This window comes from Manis pentadactyla, chromosome 2 (assembly GCF_030020395.1).
Source record: "Manis pentadactyla isolate mManPen7 chromosome 2, mManPen7.hap1, whole genome shotgun sequence".
Classification (NCBI taxonomy): Eukaryota; Metazoa; Chordata; class Mammalia; order Pholidota; family Manidae; genus Manis; species Manis pentadactyla.
This window is the reverse complement of record NC_080020.1, coordinates 151,743,365-151,757,306: the sequence shown is the minus strand read 5'-3', so window position 1 is coordinate 151,757,306 and position 13,942 is coordinate 151,743,365. Positions and strand designations below refer to the sequence as shown.

At 44.7% G+C, this 13,942-nt stretch overlaps 1 protein-coding gene across 1 annotated transcript in view; it reads left to right on the top strand.

Moving 5' to 3' along the window:
- Nucleotides 1-10,927: 10,927 nt before the first annotated feature.
- Nucleotides 10,928-13,942, top strand: part of LOC118909527 (DNA-binding protein RFX8) — a 37,099-nt gene continuing 34,084 nt past the window's right edge. The window contains 3 exon segments of the mRNA XM_057497524.1: nucleotides 10,928-10,936; nucleotides 12,079-12,201; nucleotides 12,774-12,827. Coding sequence (XP_057353507.1) covers nucleotides 10,928-10,936; nucleotides 12,079-12,201; nucleotides 12,774-12,827 — 186 coding nt within the window.

Genomic DNA, 13,942 nt, shown 5'->3' with positions numbered 1-13,942 from the left:
TCTTCATAAGATGTAAAGAATGCTGTTGAAAACCACCCCGTGGGACACCTGTGCCAGGACCAGACACCCTAGCCTGAATGTCTCCCCATGGACCGACAGGGAGGTGTGGACTCGGCTCAGGCAGGTGGGGCCAGCTGGCCACAGACTCACATGAAGAAAGCACTCAGATGGACACCCAAAGCCCTGTTCTGTCCCTCTGCTGCAGAGCAGGGTCCCCTCTTGTGTGCATGGCTGAGCCAGAGTCCTCCACACCCCTTCCAGTCTGTTTATCTCTTCATCTTTCTGTCTTCCAGAAGCTGCCACCAAAAACAGACAAGGTAGGTCACGTTTAGTTGTGATGGTGTCAGAGCCTGATGGGCACACTGATCTTCAAAAGGAGACCTCCTGCAGCCTAGGGATATTTCACCATCAGCTCATCTATCACTGCCCAGGCAGAGAGAGCTGGCAGAAGAAGAGGGTGACAGAGGGGCAGACAGAGGGGCAGGGTGGATCCCCCCAGAGGATGTGGAACTCACACAGTGTCACCCAGAGGACACCCTTCGCATGCTCCCACCAGAGCCTGACCAAGGGCCTCTGTCACTGAATTAGCACCTTAGGGGCCTGTTTCAGCAACTGCTATGATTTCCCTGAAACAAAGGGGCTTTTGTCACAGCCATATCTGCTTTTCAGGGCAAACTGGACATGTGGGGTGACTTTGTTCAGACCTGCACCCAGACACCACTGACATGCCGTCAGCTCAGAAACAAGGGAAATAGGGCACAAGATGCTCCCCCTGGGCCAGGGCCTTTGCTCTTTGCCCCTGCCCATTGCCCTCAGGGACTGTTGGTCAGAGGGGCCTGTGCAGGCCAACATACAAAAGACTAGGAACAACAAATGCAGGTGAGGATGCGGAGAAAGGGCTACCCTCCTACACTGCTGGTTGGAATGTAAACTAGTTCAACCACTGTAGAAAGCAGTATGGAGGTTCCTCAAAAAACTAAAAATTGAAATACCATTTGACCCAGGAATTTCACTTATAGGAATTTACCCTAAGAATGCAGGAGCCCAGTTTCAAAAAGACATATGCACCCCTATGTTTATTGCAGCACTATTTACAATAGCCAAGAAATGGAAGCAACCTAAGTGTCCATCAGTGGATGAATGGGTAAAGAAAATGTGGTAGATATACCCAATGGAATATTATTCAGCCATAAGAAGAAAACAAATCCTACCATTTGCAACACATGGATGGAGCTAGAGGGTATTATGCTCAGTGAAATAAGCCAGGCAGAAAAAACAAGCACCAAATGATTTCACTCATATGTGGAGTATAAGAACAAGAAAAAACTGAAGGAACAAAACAGCAGCAGAATCACAGAATCCAAGAATGGACCAACAGTTACTAAAGGGAAAGGGACTGAGGAGAATGGGTGGGAAGGGAGGGATAAGGGTGGGGAAAAAAGAAAGGGGACATTACGATTAGCATGTATAATGTGGGATGGGGGCATGGGGAGGGCAGTGCAGCACAAAGAAGACAAGTAGTGATTCTATAGCATCTTACTACACTGATGGACAGTGACTGTAATGGGGCATGTGGGGGGGGACTTGGTGAAGGGGGGAGCCTAGTAAGTATAATGTTCTTCATGTAATTGTAGATTAATGATACCAAAATATAAATAGATAGATAGATGATAGATAGATAGATAGATAGATAGATAGATAGATAGATAGATAGATAGATAGATAGATAAAGAGTGTCCCTGGCTAGAAGCCTCTTAGAGGGGCACACACACTCCCCAAGGGCAACTCTGAGTCACTGGGCTACGCACAGGCCATTCAAGGGCATCTTGTTTGTCTTTTTTTTTTCTGGACCTCATGTTAAAGAAACAAATGGAAGCACCAATAAGAGCACCAGTATAGAGAGATCTGGCCAGGAACCAGGGTTGGCAGCAAAGGGGTGGCTTCGGGGGATTTCTTCACCACCACCACCATCACCAAGCACTGCAAAGGAGCATATAATCCAACTGAAATAAATTTAGTCTCAGAATCAGCCCATCTCCTGCCTGTTGTCCTCCGAAGCCCCATCAGTGTGGAAATTCTGATGCCCAGGCCTCCACCACCAGCGCCGGACAGGATCCTTATCTGCGCACCTGAATAGGTGGCCCAGGAGCAGTGCGCGAGTCCTACCTGCCAAGGGCACTCGTTTGCACTTGGTGAGCTGGAGGTTCGGGGTGAATCTCACTACAGATTGCTGTGGCAGCGTCTGCCCTGAACAAAGATAGATCGATGTTTGACTTTTAAAACAAATGAAAAGCTTGAGGCTATTTTTTTCCCCCAAAACAGGAAACGACTATAAATATGCAGTGTGCTCCATGTGAAAAGGGCCCCTTCACAAAATCCAGAGCGCTTTCCCTCCCAGCTCCCCTCTCCAGGGCAACATTATTTTACAGAGAATGGGCCTCCCCAGAGTCCGTTCTTGTTTAGCTGGCAACCAGACGGAGACTCAGACCTGGGTATAATCGCTGACCTAGAAACTCACAGAAGAATTGAGGCCAAAGTTTAAAATGCTTTATTATTGTCTGTGGGGAAAGCAGGGGAGTGGGGAGAGAGAGAGAGAGACAGAGAGAGAGAGACAGAGAGAGAGAGAGAGAGAGAGAGAGAGAGAGAGAGAGAGAGTGTGTGTGTGTGTACACACGTGCATCATTGTCACATCTAGAGAAACAGCTCTGCTAACTCAGTTTTATTCTCTACCTCTTAAGAAAAAAGTCCCTGGTTAATGTGTTTCAAGGAAAACTTTTACTTCATTTTTCAATAGATGAATCCCTGTTCTACTGCATGTAAATTCTGAAATCTATTGTACTGAGCGTCACATTTCTCTCAGGATATATGGAAACTAACCCTTGCCCTCATTCTTACACACACACACACACACACACACACACACACACACACACACACACACACGCACGCACAGCTTTTCCAACTTAGCATATTAAAGGCCTTTAAGCAGCTTCTGTAATTGTGCCTTCCATGCTCTGTGCCTTTGTTCTTCCAGTCCTTTGTTCTCCTGCCAGCTCTTGAGCTCAGGGGGCTGCCTCCATGGGCCCTGAGCCTGCAGAATCCAAAGCTCTGGGGCCACAGCTGGCTAGTTGTGCTGACAAAGCAGAAAGGCAGCACCCTTGAGGAGCTCAAGTTCACGGGGGCTGCGGGCCTGGCCACTGTGGCCACCACAGACCAGTGATGTCAGGGAGGGCCGTGTGGGCATTCAGAGGCTCCAGCACCCAGAGAGCTGCTTTCCCTGTGTTTGTGCAGCTGGGGCACCTGCAGGAGCTGAGCCTGCCCGGCTCAGATGAGCCCAGAAGGCCTAGCTGCCAGCCACTAATAAGGTGTCCAAGTTGTGACCCGCCTTTTGGCCCTGTCCACCCTATGGTTTTCAAGGCTGGTTAGAACTTGCTAATGTCAAAAAAAATTGCACGCCTTGGTTGTTTTCTAGCAGCTCAAAAAACATGTATGTGGAGAATTACGCCCTAGACTACACCCTTTGCTTGGAAAAGGCTTGAAAAGCAGGTCCCGCTTCTAGGCTCCTAAAGACTCAGTGGTCTGCGCATCCCTCATTTCTCTCATTCACTGTGTCCAGAGAGACGCCCCGACAATGCAGCGTGTGCAGGGAAGTTGGACTTCCACCTGCTCTGTTTTGCCTCAAGAAGGTGAATGTGGATGAATGAGATCAACCCTCCCAAAGGTGCCCCACAGGTCATCATTTTGCAATTAAATTGTTCATAAAATCTAATGGGCCAGGATATAGTTCAGCAGGATAAAAGCAACCACAACAAAAAAAATGACGAATCCTCAACACTCAGCAAAACAGTTTTAAATATAAGGTGGTTCTTTTCCATCTGATTTGTCCTTATTGTGTGCATTATTTTTTATACATAGCTTACAAGACAGAAGAGTGGAACAGGCACTAGAGATGAGGTCCTGAGCTCTACAGATCCTCTTTTCCCATAATGTAAAATGGGGATAAGAATGAATTATTATCTACCTACCTAATGGATTGTGAGAATTAAGGGAAATCAAGTCAAGCACTTAGCAGTAAGGAAGTGCTCAGTATATTTTAGTGATTAGTATTAGTAGCATAAGTAAAATTATATTAAATAAAGCTTTTTGCAATCATGACACATGCCCTTACATGAATACATATATTTACTATTATAACTTCAGATACAAAAATATTCCTCAAGCTAAGGGTATCTTCTAATCAGACCAACATAATTGATTCATCGGCCTTGAGTAAGAATTGAAAATGGAGCCCTTGATGATTGGAAGATGAAGCACCTTTGCTCTGTAATCCGACACTAAGCGTATATGGCACATGAAGTAGGTTTTATTACATTTTTAACCTCTTACCTTTGTAATTGCTCCAAGTTGCACTGCTGTTAGATTGCTAATCATGATGCTAAATGATGTAAATGAATGTCTAGATTAATGACAAATGTCAAAATCTGAGGACATGAATGCAAACTGTAGCTGGACTAAAAGAAAGTCAAATGCCAAAAGCATATCAAGCTAACACTGCATTTGAAAGATTTTATGGGGGGAAAAAAAGATGAACTGTGTGGCCTAACATCATGTTTCAGTCCTCCTGAAGCTGGACCTCATTTTACAGAAGTCAATCATAAAAACTAATAAAGGTGAAATGTGGTTCTCATGCTGTGTCTACCCTGCACTGAGCAAAGGGGACAGTGCACAGGGCCCCAGGAGGCCTCCCTCTATGCTCTCTGCTGAGGCCAGGAAGAGGCTTCTAAGCATGGCGGCAGCCAGTGTGTTAACCAAGGCTGTAGGCTCTGGAAACTGGGAAGTCTTAGGGGTCATCAATTCGCAATCTCTCCCTTTATAGGGGTGGAAAGTTGAGGCCCTCAAAGCTCAAACAATGTGTTTAAAGCCACATATCAAGCTAGGGGCAGAGCTAGACAAGGATTGTGCTGTGGGAATTCACAGCCTTCTTCCTTCCCTGGACCTTCTCTATCTTGTTCCATTCATAGCTGATCCTTTCTGGCACCTCCTAACTTCATTCCCTTCTCCCTGTGGTTAAATCCTAACATCCTGGGCCAGGCCTGGGCTGGACTACGTGCAGCAGGAGCTGAAGGGACAGCTTACAAGGGACACAAGTGACCTCACTCAGCCAACTCGCCTCAGAGCCCCTCCAGCACCACGGGCTTCAGCCTCTTTCTCTGTCATCACCATGCAGCTCCATTAAAGCGTGTCAGGCCTCAGAGAATGGTGGGAGAAGACCTCCTTTTGGACTGGAAGCCCATCCTTCACAGGCCAGCCCTAGATGTTTGGTGTGGTTTTCTTAATGCCCTATTTTAGCAATGACTGTGCTTTTGATCAGAAGTAAAAAATGTCCCAAAGGATTGAATCAGAACCATTTGCGGGAAATGACACAGGGGCAGTGACCCCCAGAACACAAGGCCATCCTGCCTGGCACCCTGAGAGCTGGAACTGTCACCCCCAATGCTGCTTTGGCCTCCTCACCCCCACCGTCCCTCCTCCTGTGGGTGGACCCGGTGGGGAAGGGAGTGTGTCGGCGGGGCACCCATCTACCACATCTCATTTCTAGCCCAGCCCAGCCTTGCCGGCAAATTAAATCTCAGCCAGGTCCTGCAGGTCCATTCGGCGGAGTCGACAGATCCTCTGGATGCTGAGGCCCCTGACACGGGCCTCCGTGGATCCCCTCCTGCCGGAAGGCTGGCCGCTGGCAGCAGTTCTCCACTCCCCCGCACTGCGGTCTTGCTCTGACACTGCCTCCTGCTCTCCGTGAAAACATGCGTACCTGTAAGCATCTCTGCTGGCTTGGGGCCCCTCGGACTAGATAATATTTAAATAAATAGATAGGATCCTACATGCTGCCCTATGCCGTGAAGGATGGACGTGAATCAGGGCATTCCAAAGGCGGGGGAGGACCCCGCGCCGGCCCTGTTAACAAGCCAGCTGCCATTGGCTGGGTGGAGACAGGCGCTTTCACAATAGATGCCCCAGCACTCCACAGAGCTGACAGGTTTTCTCTTTTCTGTCATTGTTTCAATGCACAAAATCCCCTAATTATATGATTCGAAAATAACACAGCGCACAATCCCATGGGATTCTGTCCCCTTGTCCGCCACACACAGCCCTCCATGTGGCAAGGAGTTCCCTGCCGATGCGCCCTGTGACTGAGGAGGGCGCTCACTCTCCTGTTCATAGCTAGTTGAATTAAACTTATATTCCACACTGAACACATGGAAAAACTTGGGAGTTTCACTTACAAATTCAGAGTAATTGAGAGTATTGCTGTCTACTGATGGGCTTCCAAGCAACTACAGTCCGGGCTGGGGGAGAGGAGGGAGCAGTAAGGTGGGGGCTTCCTGGGCATTCCTTGTCTCAGAAACCAAACCTTTAGCCTCCAGATTCCTGCTTCTGAGTGTCCAAAGGAATGTCCCATGTAAATTGCTGTCACCATGGAGTTTCATAAGTGCTGTCCAAGTACGGAGTCGTGGTAAGTACCTACCAAAGTGGGAGAACTAACCACACATGACTTAACGCCTCAGCTCATCAAGCTGCCAAGTCATAGGCTTGTAAACTGTTGGACTAACAGGAGGCAGGGGGTGGGCCCCTGCCGTATGTTCCCTTGACACCCTATCCTTCAGCCGTCATAATCCTCACTCAATGTCTCTGCAATTGTTTGTGAATCATTCTTTCTCCTTCATAGGCTATAACCTCAGAGAACAGACCTTGCCTGCCACAATCACAGTTACATCAACTAGGAACTAGGAGCCATGCAACAATATTTGATGAATGAATGAGACATGGATAATGGATGGATGGATGGATGGAACCAAATACATTCACACCATGGTCTTGCTTTCATTTTCCAAAGAAAATATGTGAGGCATAACATGCTAACGCACAATGGAGAATTGTAGAGAAATTGTGCTCCCCCCAGTTTAGTTGAAGAAAACCTTACAAGTGACCTTTAAGACATCTCTTAAAGGCTGATGACCACATGAGTTTATTTAAATTATTTTTCTATCACCCCTTAATTCAGTGAACTGACATTTCTGAATTTTCTTCTGTCTCCCTTCAATCTAGGTTTTATTCATTGTTTGATTTACTGTTTGTTGTTTTTATTGAAAAAATGTCCCAAAATCGGTGTGGCAATGAGCTGCTGGAGAAACTCTGTGATTGACCAGACCTACCCAAGACATCGCTGAAATATAACAAATAGAATTCCAGCCGTTTCAGAGTTCTCACCTTTGGCCTTGCATAACCCCCCAGTCCATCATGCTACGAGAGGGATATACATCTCTCCCTCCAGGCTGAACACATCCCACATCCTGAAACCCTCTTGCCACTGAGTAGTGTAAAGGGCCTTTCTTGTGGTGATAACAGCTCTTGTTGAAAGACCAAAAGGGTGGCTTTCTAGTGGTTTTGTATCCAGACTCTGATTCTTTCTGCCCTGTGTTGAAATTGAGTATTATGTGGAAACATTGATCAGATAGGTGTCAAGGATTCTGCCCAGTTTTCCATGACTTGGGTTGGACAATGGGAGACACAAGCCTTGAGAAGAGAGCTCCTGGAGCTTTGGAGAGTCTGGGAGGGAATGCAGGCCTCCCTGTGGGAGATGAAGGCATTTTCCTCCATTTTCCCTCCAACCCTCACCTCCCAGGCCTTCCCTGCCTTGCAGACTGTTGGCTCGCTTCTGGAAGCAGAGCGTTAATCTGCTGCCTTCCTCTTCTCTTTGTAAATTTACGCAGATTTGAAACAATCAGATAGGAGGACTGTGTTGACTTGGAGCAGACAGAACAGCCCCAGCTCTGAGGACAGTGGGGAGGCCAGGAAGGAGATGCTGCCTCCATCAACGCATGTGCCCTCTGCAGGGTGGGGGTCTCAGGCTCCCAGGTCCTCAAAGGCCCACAGTTAAAGGGGAACATGCCGCACTGTACAGATAGGACTGAATCTGTTCTCCATGACAGACGAATGTCTCTGATGTGGCATATGAATACAAGAGGTGTGGCGAAGTGGAGCTTATATCTTACTGTTCATTCTCAGCTCCCCTGTTCTGTGAAGATGCTCTGCGACATCCATTGACTCAGAGGATATAATCATTTCTGAATCAATAATTTTAAAAGCCCCAAATCAGGAAGCAGAAGACTATTTCCATGATTGGTTTTTCTCTTTTCACAGGAGCAAGATCTACCCATGACAGCACCATATCCTTGCTTCTAAAGGGAATAAATCTTTAAAAATAAATACTTGGCTGTCCCAGTTACAGAAATTGATTTTTTTTAAAATATCAAGTAGGTGATAATCGCCAGCTATGGATAGAAATTTGGAGGAGGCTTTTGAAATAAAAGTTATACCCCATGCAAATAACCCTGCTGTGAAAGAAACTTCATTCCTGCACTCAGAAACAGGTGGCTTACTAAAACTATTTTTCTGTTATCTGTTCTGTCACAGTGGAGACATCGTTGCTTTTGAAAAATTGACTAATTATAACAGCATTAGCCAAGAAAAAAAACAGTGAGTATTGAATAAAATTGACTCACTATGATAGGCCCTGTGATTGTTAGTAATTGCTTAATTTGATGCAATTATTTTCCTGTACCTAATGTTTTTATTATGCATAGTGCTTCACCACTCACCCACTTGACCAGGATTGCTGGGTGTCCCCTGTACCCCAGCCACACACTTGGGCTGGGATAGATGTGGTCCTTATCCTCAAGAAGCATGCTATTTTGCTGCATATCAGCTGCTTAACTGTGCTTCTTTTGCTGTAATTAAAGAGGGTGATAGGTTATTGGCAATACATTTATGTGAATGCATCTCTGTATTACAGTTACAGCTCTTTGAATTAGGACACCAGAACTATTAATGACTCATTGATGATGCCAGAGGTTCAATTTTACTTAAGTTGGCCAAGATGACATGATAGCACTTTGATACCATCTTGTTGACAAGTGCCACTGAATGGACAACCTTTTTAAAAAACCTGTTTTGTGACCAGCACTCTTGAGGGCTGAATGGGGTATGAAGGAAAAGTAAAAACAAACAAATGTGCTCCCTGTACTTAGAATTCAGTTTCATATTTGGGGAGCTAAGAGAGACATGGAACAAATAGTGTAGTGTTGAATGGGCAGGGAGGGCTGTAGGTGGTCTGGGAACTCCAAAGTGGGAGGAAGGGATAAATGTTGTGGTGCGCCCGAGGAATCAGGGAGGGCTTCAAGGAAGAGGTAGCCTGTGTTTGTTTCCTATAGCTGCTGTAACAAATTAGCACAAATTCAGTGGCTTAAAACAACACAGACTTATTATCTTGCAGTTCTGGAGGCCATGTGCCTGACCCGTTTCACACCAGGCTAAGATCAAAGTGTTGACAGGGCTTCATTCCTTCTGTGGGATTTGAGGGAGAATCCACTCCTTGCCTTTTCCAGCTGCCAAGGCTGCCCATGTTCCTTGGCTCATGGCCCCTTCCACAGTCTTCAAAGCCAGCAAAAGCAGGCTGAGTCCTTCTCGTGTTTCCATCTCTCTGGTTCTCTCAGCTAGGAAAGGTTCTCTGCTTTGAGGGACCCTTGTGATTACACTGGGGCCACCTGGATGATCCAGGATCGACCTTGAGGATGATCCCCATCTCAAGGCCCTTAACCCCAACCCCAGCTGTAAAGTCCCTTTTGCCATGTAAGTTTCCAGGGATTAGGATATAGACATCTTTAGGGACTATTTTTCTACCTGCCACACAGCCCTCAAACTGGTCCTGGAGGGATCATCCAGGCCTCTTTTAGGAGGCATTCAGCTTGCATTCATGCTGGCAGGTGTGTGGGTAGTGAGGAGCTGGAGGTGAGGATGTTGCGGAGCAGGGGACTCTGGATGAAGTCCAGTTAGTGGACAGCTGATCAATGCCATGCTGAGGAACTTGGATTTCACCCGAGGCTTGACCATTGAGGCATCTTCAGGAGAAGGACAAGCTATGTTTGCTTTGGGGGCAGTAATTCTGGGAGCAGTGTTTTCAAGGATGCAGGAAAGACAAAAGGCATCTGAAAGAATTGAAAGAGTAACTCAGGGGAGGCAGATGGTGAGAGGAGAGGCTGATGATGACAGAAAGGGTCCCTATTGTATCTCCAGAGGCTGACATGCAGTATGTGCTCACTAAAGGTTGGTAGACTGATAATAATTCCAGTGACATTACTTGGATCTGTTGAAAATCCCAAACTGCATTTGATACACGTAGAAAATTTAAGTAGAATTTCTTAATTTTTTCTTTGTCTTTTTGCTAAATTATTTCTCCAGAGCAGGAACCCCTCTGAGTCTTTTCTGAATGTTTCTCCCACAGAGAGTCAGACTCTAATAGTTCAGTATCATACTTTCATTTTAGATTGATTATATTGTGAAGAAAATATTTTAATTCATAATTTTTTAAATGCCTTTTTCCTGAAAGATCAGTTCCTTTCACAGGAAAAGCCCTGAGCGAATTGACTTCAGGAGTGGGTGAATTTGCTTTTTATTATTAATTTTTGGAATAGCTTACTTTTACATAGTCTTTATAATAATTTATTAAATTTCCATGGTACTACATTTTCAGATGACTTCTGAACAGATGGAATTGTGATGTGCTTGCCAGTTGAAATGTAGAGATTTCCGCAAAGTTAGACAAAGAGCAGTCTTCCTGGAACTGGCGTTAACCTGAACGTGCATAAGGCTCGCTTGGGAAGCTGATTAAAATGATAGATTTCTGGCCTCATCTGATTTACTAGGGCCCTGGGGATATGCAACTCTAGATCCCCGAGGGATTCTGATGCGGGTGACTTCAGGAAACACTTGTGAAACCCTGCCTTTATTGATAGCAACATCAGGCGAACATTGATGAATACCAGAGCTCAGGATGTGCTGTGGGGAAAATAGAGGTAGCTCAGGGAGGATGCGGGAGGTAAGGGAGGTAAGGGAGACCAGCCCAGAGGTGGGACTGAACATTCCTCAGTTCTTCTCTAACAGAGCATTGACAGTCAGGCCAGTGAACTCCATGACATCGCTCCATCCTGGATGACCAGGCTGAGCTTCACCCACACCCACCTAACTACAAGGGCGATCCATCAGGTGTCTCCAGATGAAGCCAGTCTTTGAAAGTAGTAGGCAGGATAGATAATTTTACAAAAAAGATATGCAGATGGCCGACACACACGAAAGATGCTCAGCATTACTAATCATCAGGGAAGTGCAAATCAAAACCACAGTGAAATACTACCTCACACCTGTCAGATTGGCTATAATCAAAAAAACAAAAAATAACAAGTGTTGGTGAGGATGTGAAGAATTGAGAACCTCTGTACACTGGTGGTGGGAATAGAAATTGGTGCAGCCCTTATGGAAAACAGTATGGAGATTCAAAAAATTAAAAATAGCACCATAAGATCCAGCAATTTCACTCACTTTTGGGCATTTATCCAAAGAAATATGCACCCCTATGTTCACTGCAGCACTATTTACAATAGTCAAGATATGAAAACAATCTAAGTATCCATCAATAGATGAATAGATAAGAAGATATGGTACATATACACAATGAAATATTACTTGGCCATAAAAATAATGAAATCTAGCAAATCTAGTAACAATAGGGATGGAGCTAGAGGATATTGCTCTAAGTAAAATGAGACAGAGTAAAAGCATAGATGATTTCCCTTATGTGTGGAATCTAAAAACCAAAGCAAAGCAGAAATAGACTCATAAATAAGAGGACAAGGGTTGTAGAAGTGTATTTGTGTCATTAAATTATTCCTAGGTAATATTTTTGCTGTCTGTGTGACACATGACCACAAGAGTGATACATTTGGGTGATACATTCGATCCTAACTGCTTCCTGGTGACCACAGTCCATAGAGTCATAGAGGAAGGTTTGTATCATTTGCAATGAAATGAGGAACATTGCTGGGATCAGTAATGTATCCAGAGATGTGGATAAAATGTTACATAGAACACTGACTTATGGCTATAATGTGATTACCATATAGTTCATATGTGAGAAAATGCATTTTATTTTAAAGAAATAATTCGTGTGTAAATGGTTTCTAGTGTGAAAATCATTCACCAGTAAAGACAGACCCAGTTGGATCCCCTTTGTCTGAATTCAGGAGATGTCCATTCTGGGAGCAAGAACTGGCAAAGAAGTACTCCTGCAAAAAGGGAGGCTTGCACGTGGCAGGGGGACTGACTTGTCATACTTAGAATGCCTAGGGCAGTAAATTTCTTCTTATTTTTGTTTGAGATCATTTGTACCAGACGGAATAACATCTGCCTTCTCCAGACCCATGAGCATAAATGCTCCCTCTTGGGCTTGGTGCAAGTCAAGAAATTTAGGTCTTTCCCTCAAGTCCTATAGAAAGGCTCCACTGGGATCACTTTGTCGTCTTCTAGAGTGAGGGCCTCCCTGTGACAGAGCAGAGCAGAGAGATGTGGATTTTTAGAAACTGGGACTGGGGAATATGGGGTGGTGGGTTCAATTGGGATTTATCCAGGATTGGTGGCCGTTACAGTGGCTGGTACAGACCCTGGAGTGACGACACTGAGGTCGGAGCTACATCAATGTTAGGCCAATAACGCATTCACTACCCCACATAAATAAGAAACACTGCAGCCCCACAGAAGAGCTCAGCTACTGTTGTATTGGAACTGCAACACGAGCAGCCTGAGGCGTCAGAAAGGCCTCTGAGGATCATTCATTCTTGCAATGGGCTGCCAACTGAAATGATTTTCCCTGTCCTTCCTAGATGGCCCTTCTTGCGGATGGATACTGCAACTATTGCCAAGACATTTTACAAAATGTGAAGAAACAAGAACTTGAGAGGGTAGGGTTTTAATCTATAAAATACAAGCATTTATGACTCATTATTAACCATTTTCTTTAAAAAGACCCCTCAAGGGATGTCTAGTGGTAATTCATTGGACCAAAGTGCTTAGAATGCAGCTATATCACAGGTAGTGAGTTTTTGAAGGTGATATTTTTATTCAATTTAATCATTTGGAAATTTTCCAAGGTGCTAATGTGAATAACTTTACACTTGTATAATTCATATAACTTTTTTAGACCCTAATTACAGCTTATTTTGAATAAAGTATTGATAATATTATTCACCCCAGAATTTTCAATAATGCTAAAGAGGCTTTATATGATATACATGCTAACTGAAAAAGAGGCAAGACTTTGAAGGAGGGAGATTGGATTGTAATGATTGGATTTTATTCTAGAATTGGCTGTGGAAAATGTGAACACATCTTTTAACCATTCTGAATTTTATTTTTTGCAGTAGAAAATGAAAATCCAGGCAAACAAGCATACACTCAAATGAAAGCTTTTTTGATGCTTTAGTGTTCTAGGTACTTCAACTCTAGGTGATAATATTCCTTCTGCTTAAGTACATTTAGTACGTAGAAAGTGTAAAGCATTATAGTTAAGGAGAGACCCAGGATGTCTTCAGGATGGTCCCTTCCTACTAATGCAATGGTATAAATAACCGTCCACATAGGATATATACCATATTCCTTCTTTCCTTCATTTGCTCATCAAATATTAACTTAATTCCTAGCCTGTTACTAGCACCAATTCTGGAACTAGGAAGGTATTCTCCATAGACCTGAGAAGCTTAGAGTCTGGTACCAAAAGGAGCACAATAAGCCAATAAATATGATACAATATGGCAAGTTCTAGAATAGCAGTTTGATTAGACTGTTCTGGGTGTCCAGGGGAAAAGCAACAGAGAGAGCTGGAGACTCTCCCCAGAGGAAGCCAGGCTGGAAAGCAACATTTCAACAGACAAAATGCAGCAGAAAAGAGCTTCCAGGTAGAACCAGTGGTGTAGGCAAAGGCAGGTGGATGTTCACAGGTCTTCTGGCTAGATTTTATTATCTCTTAAGATGAGAACCAGAGGCTAGGTGGGAA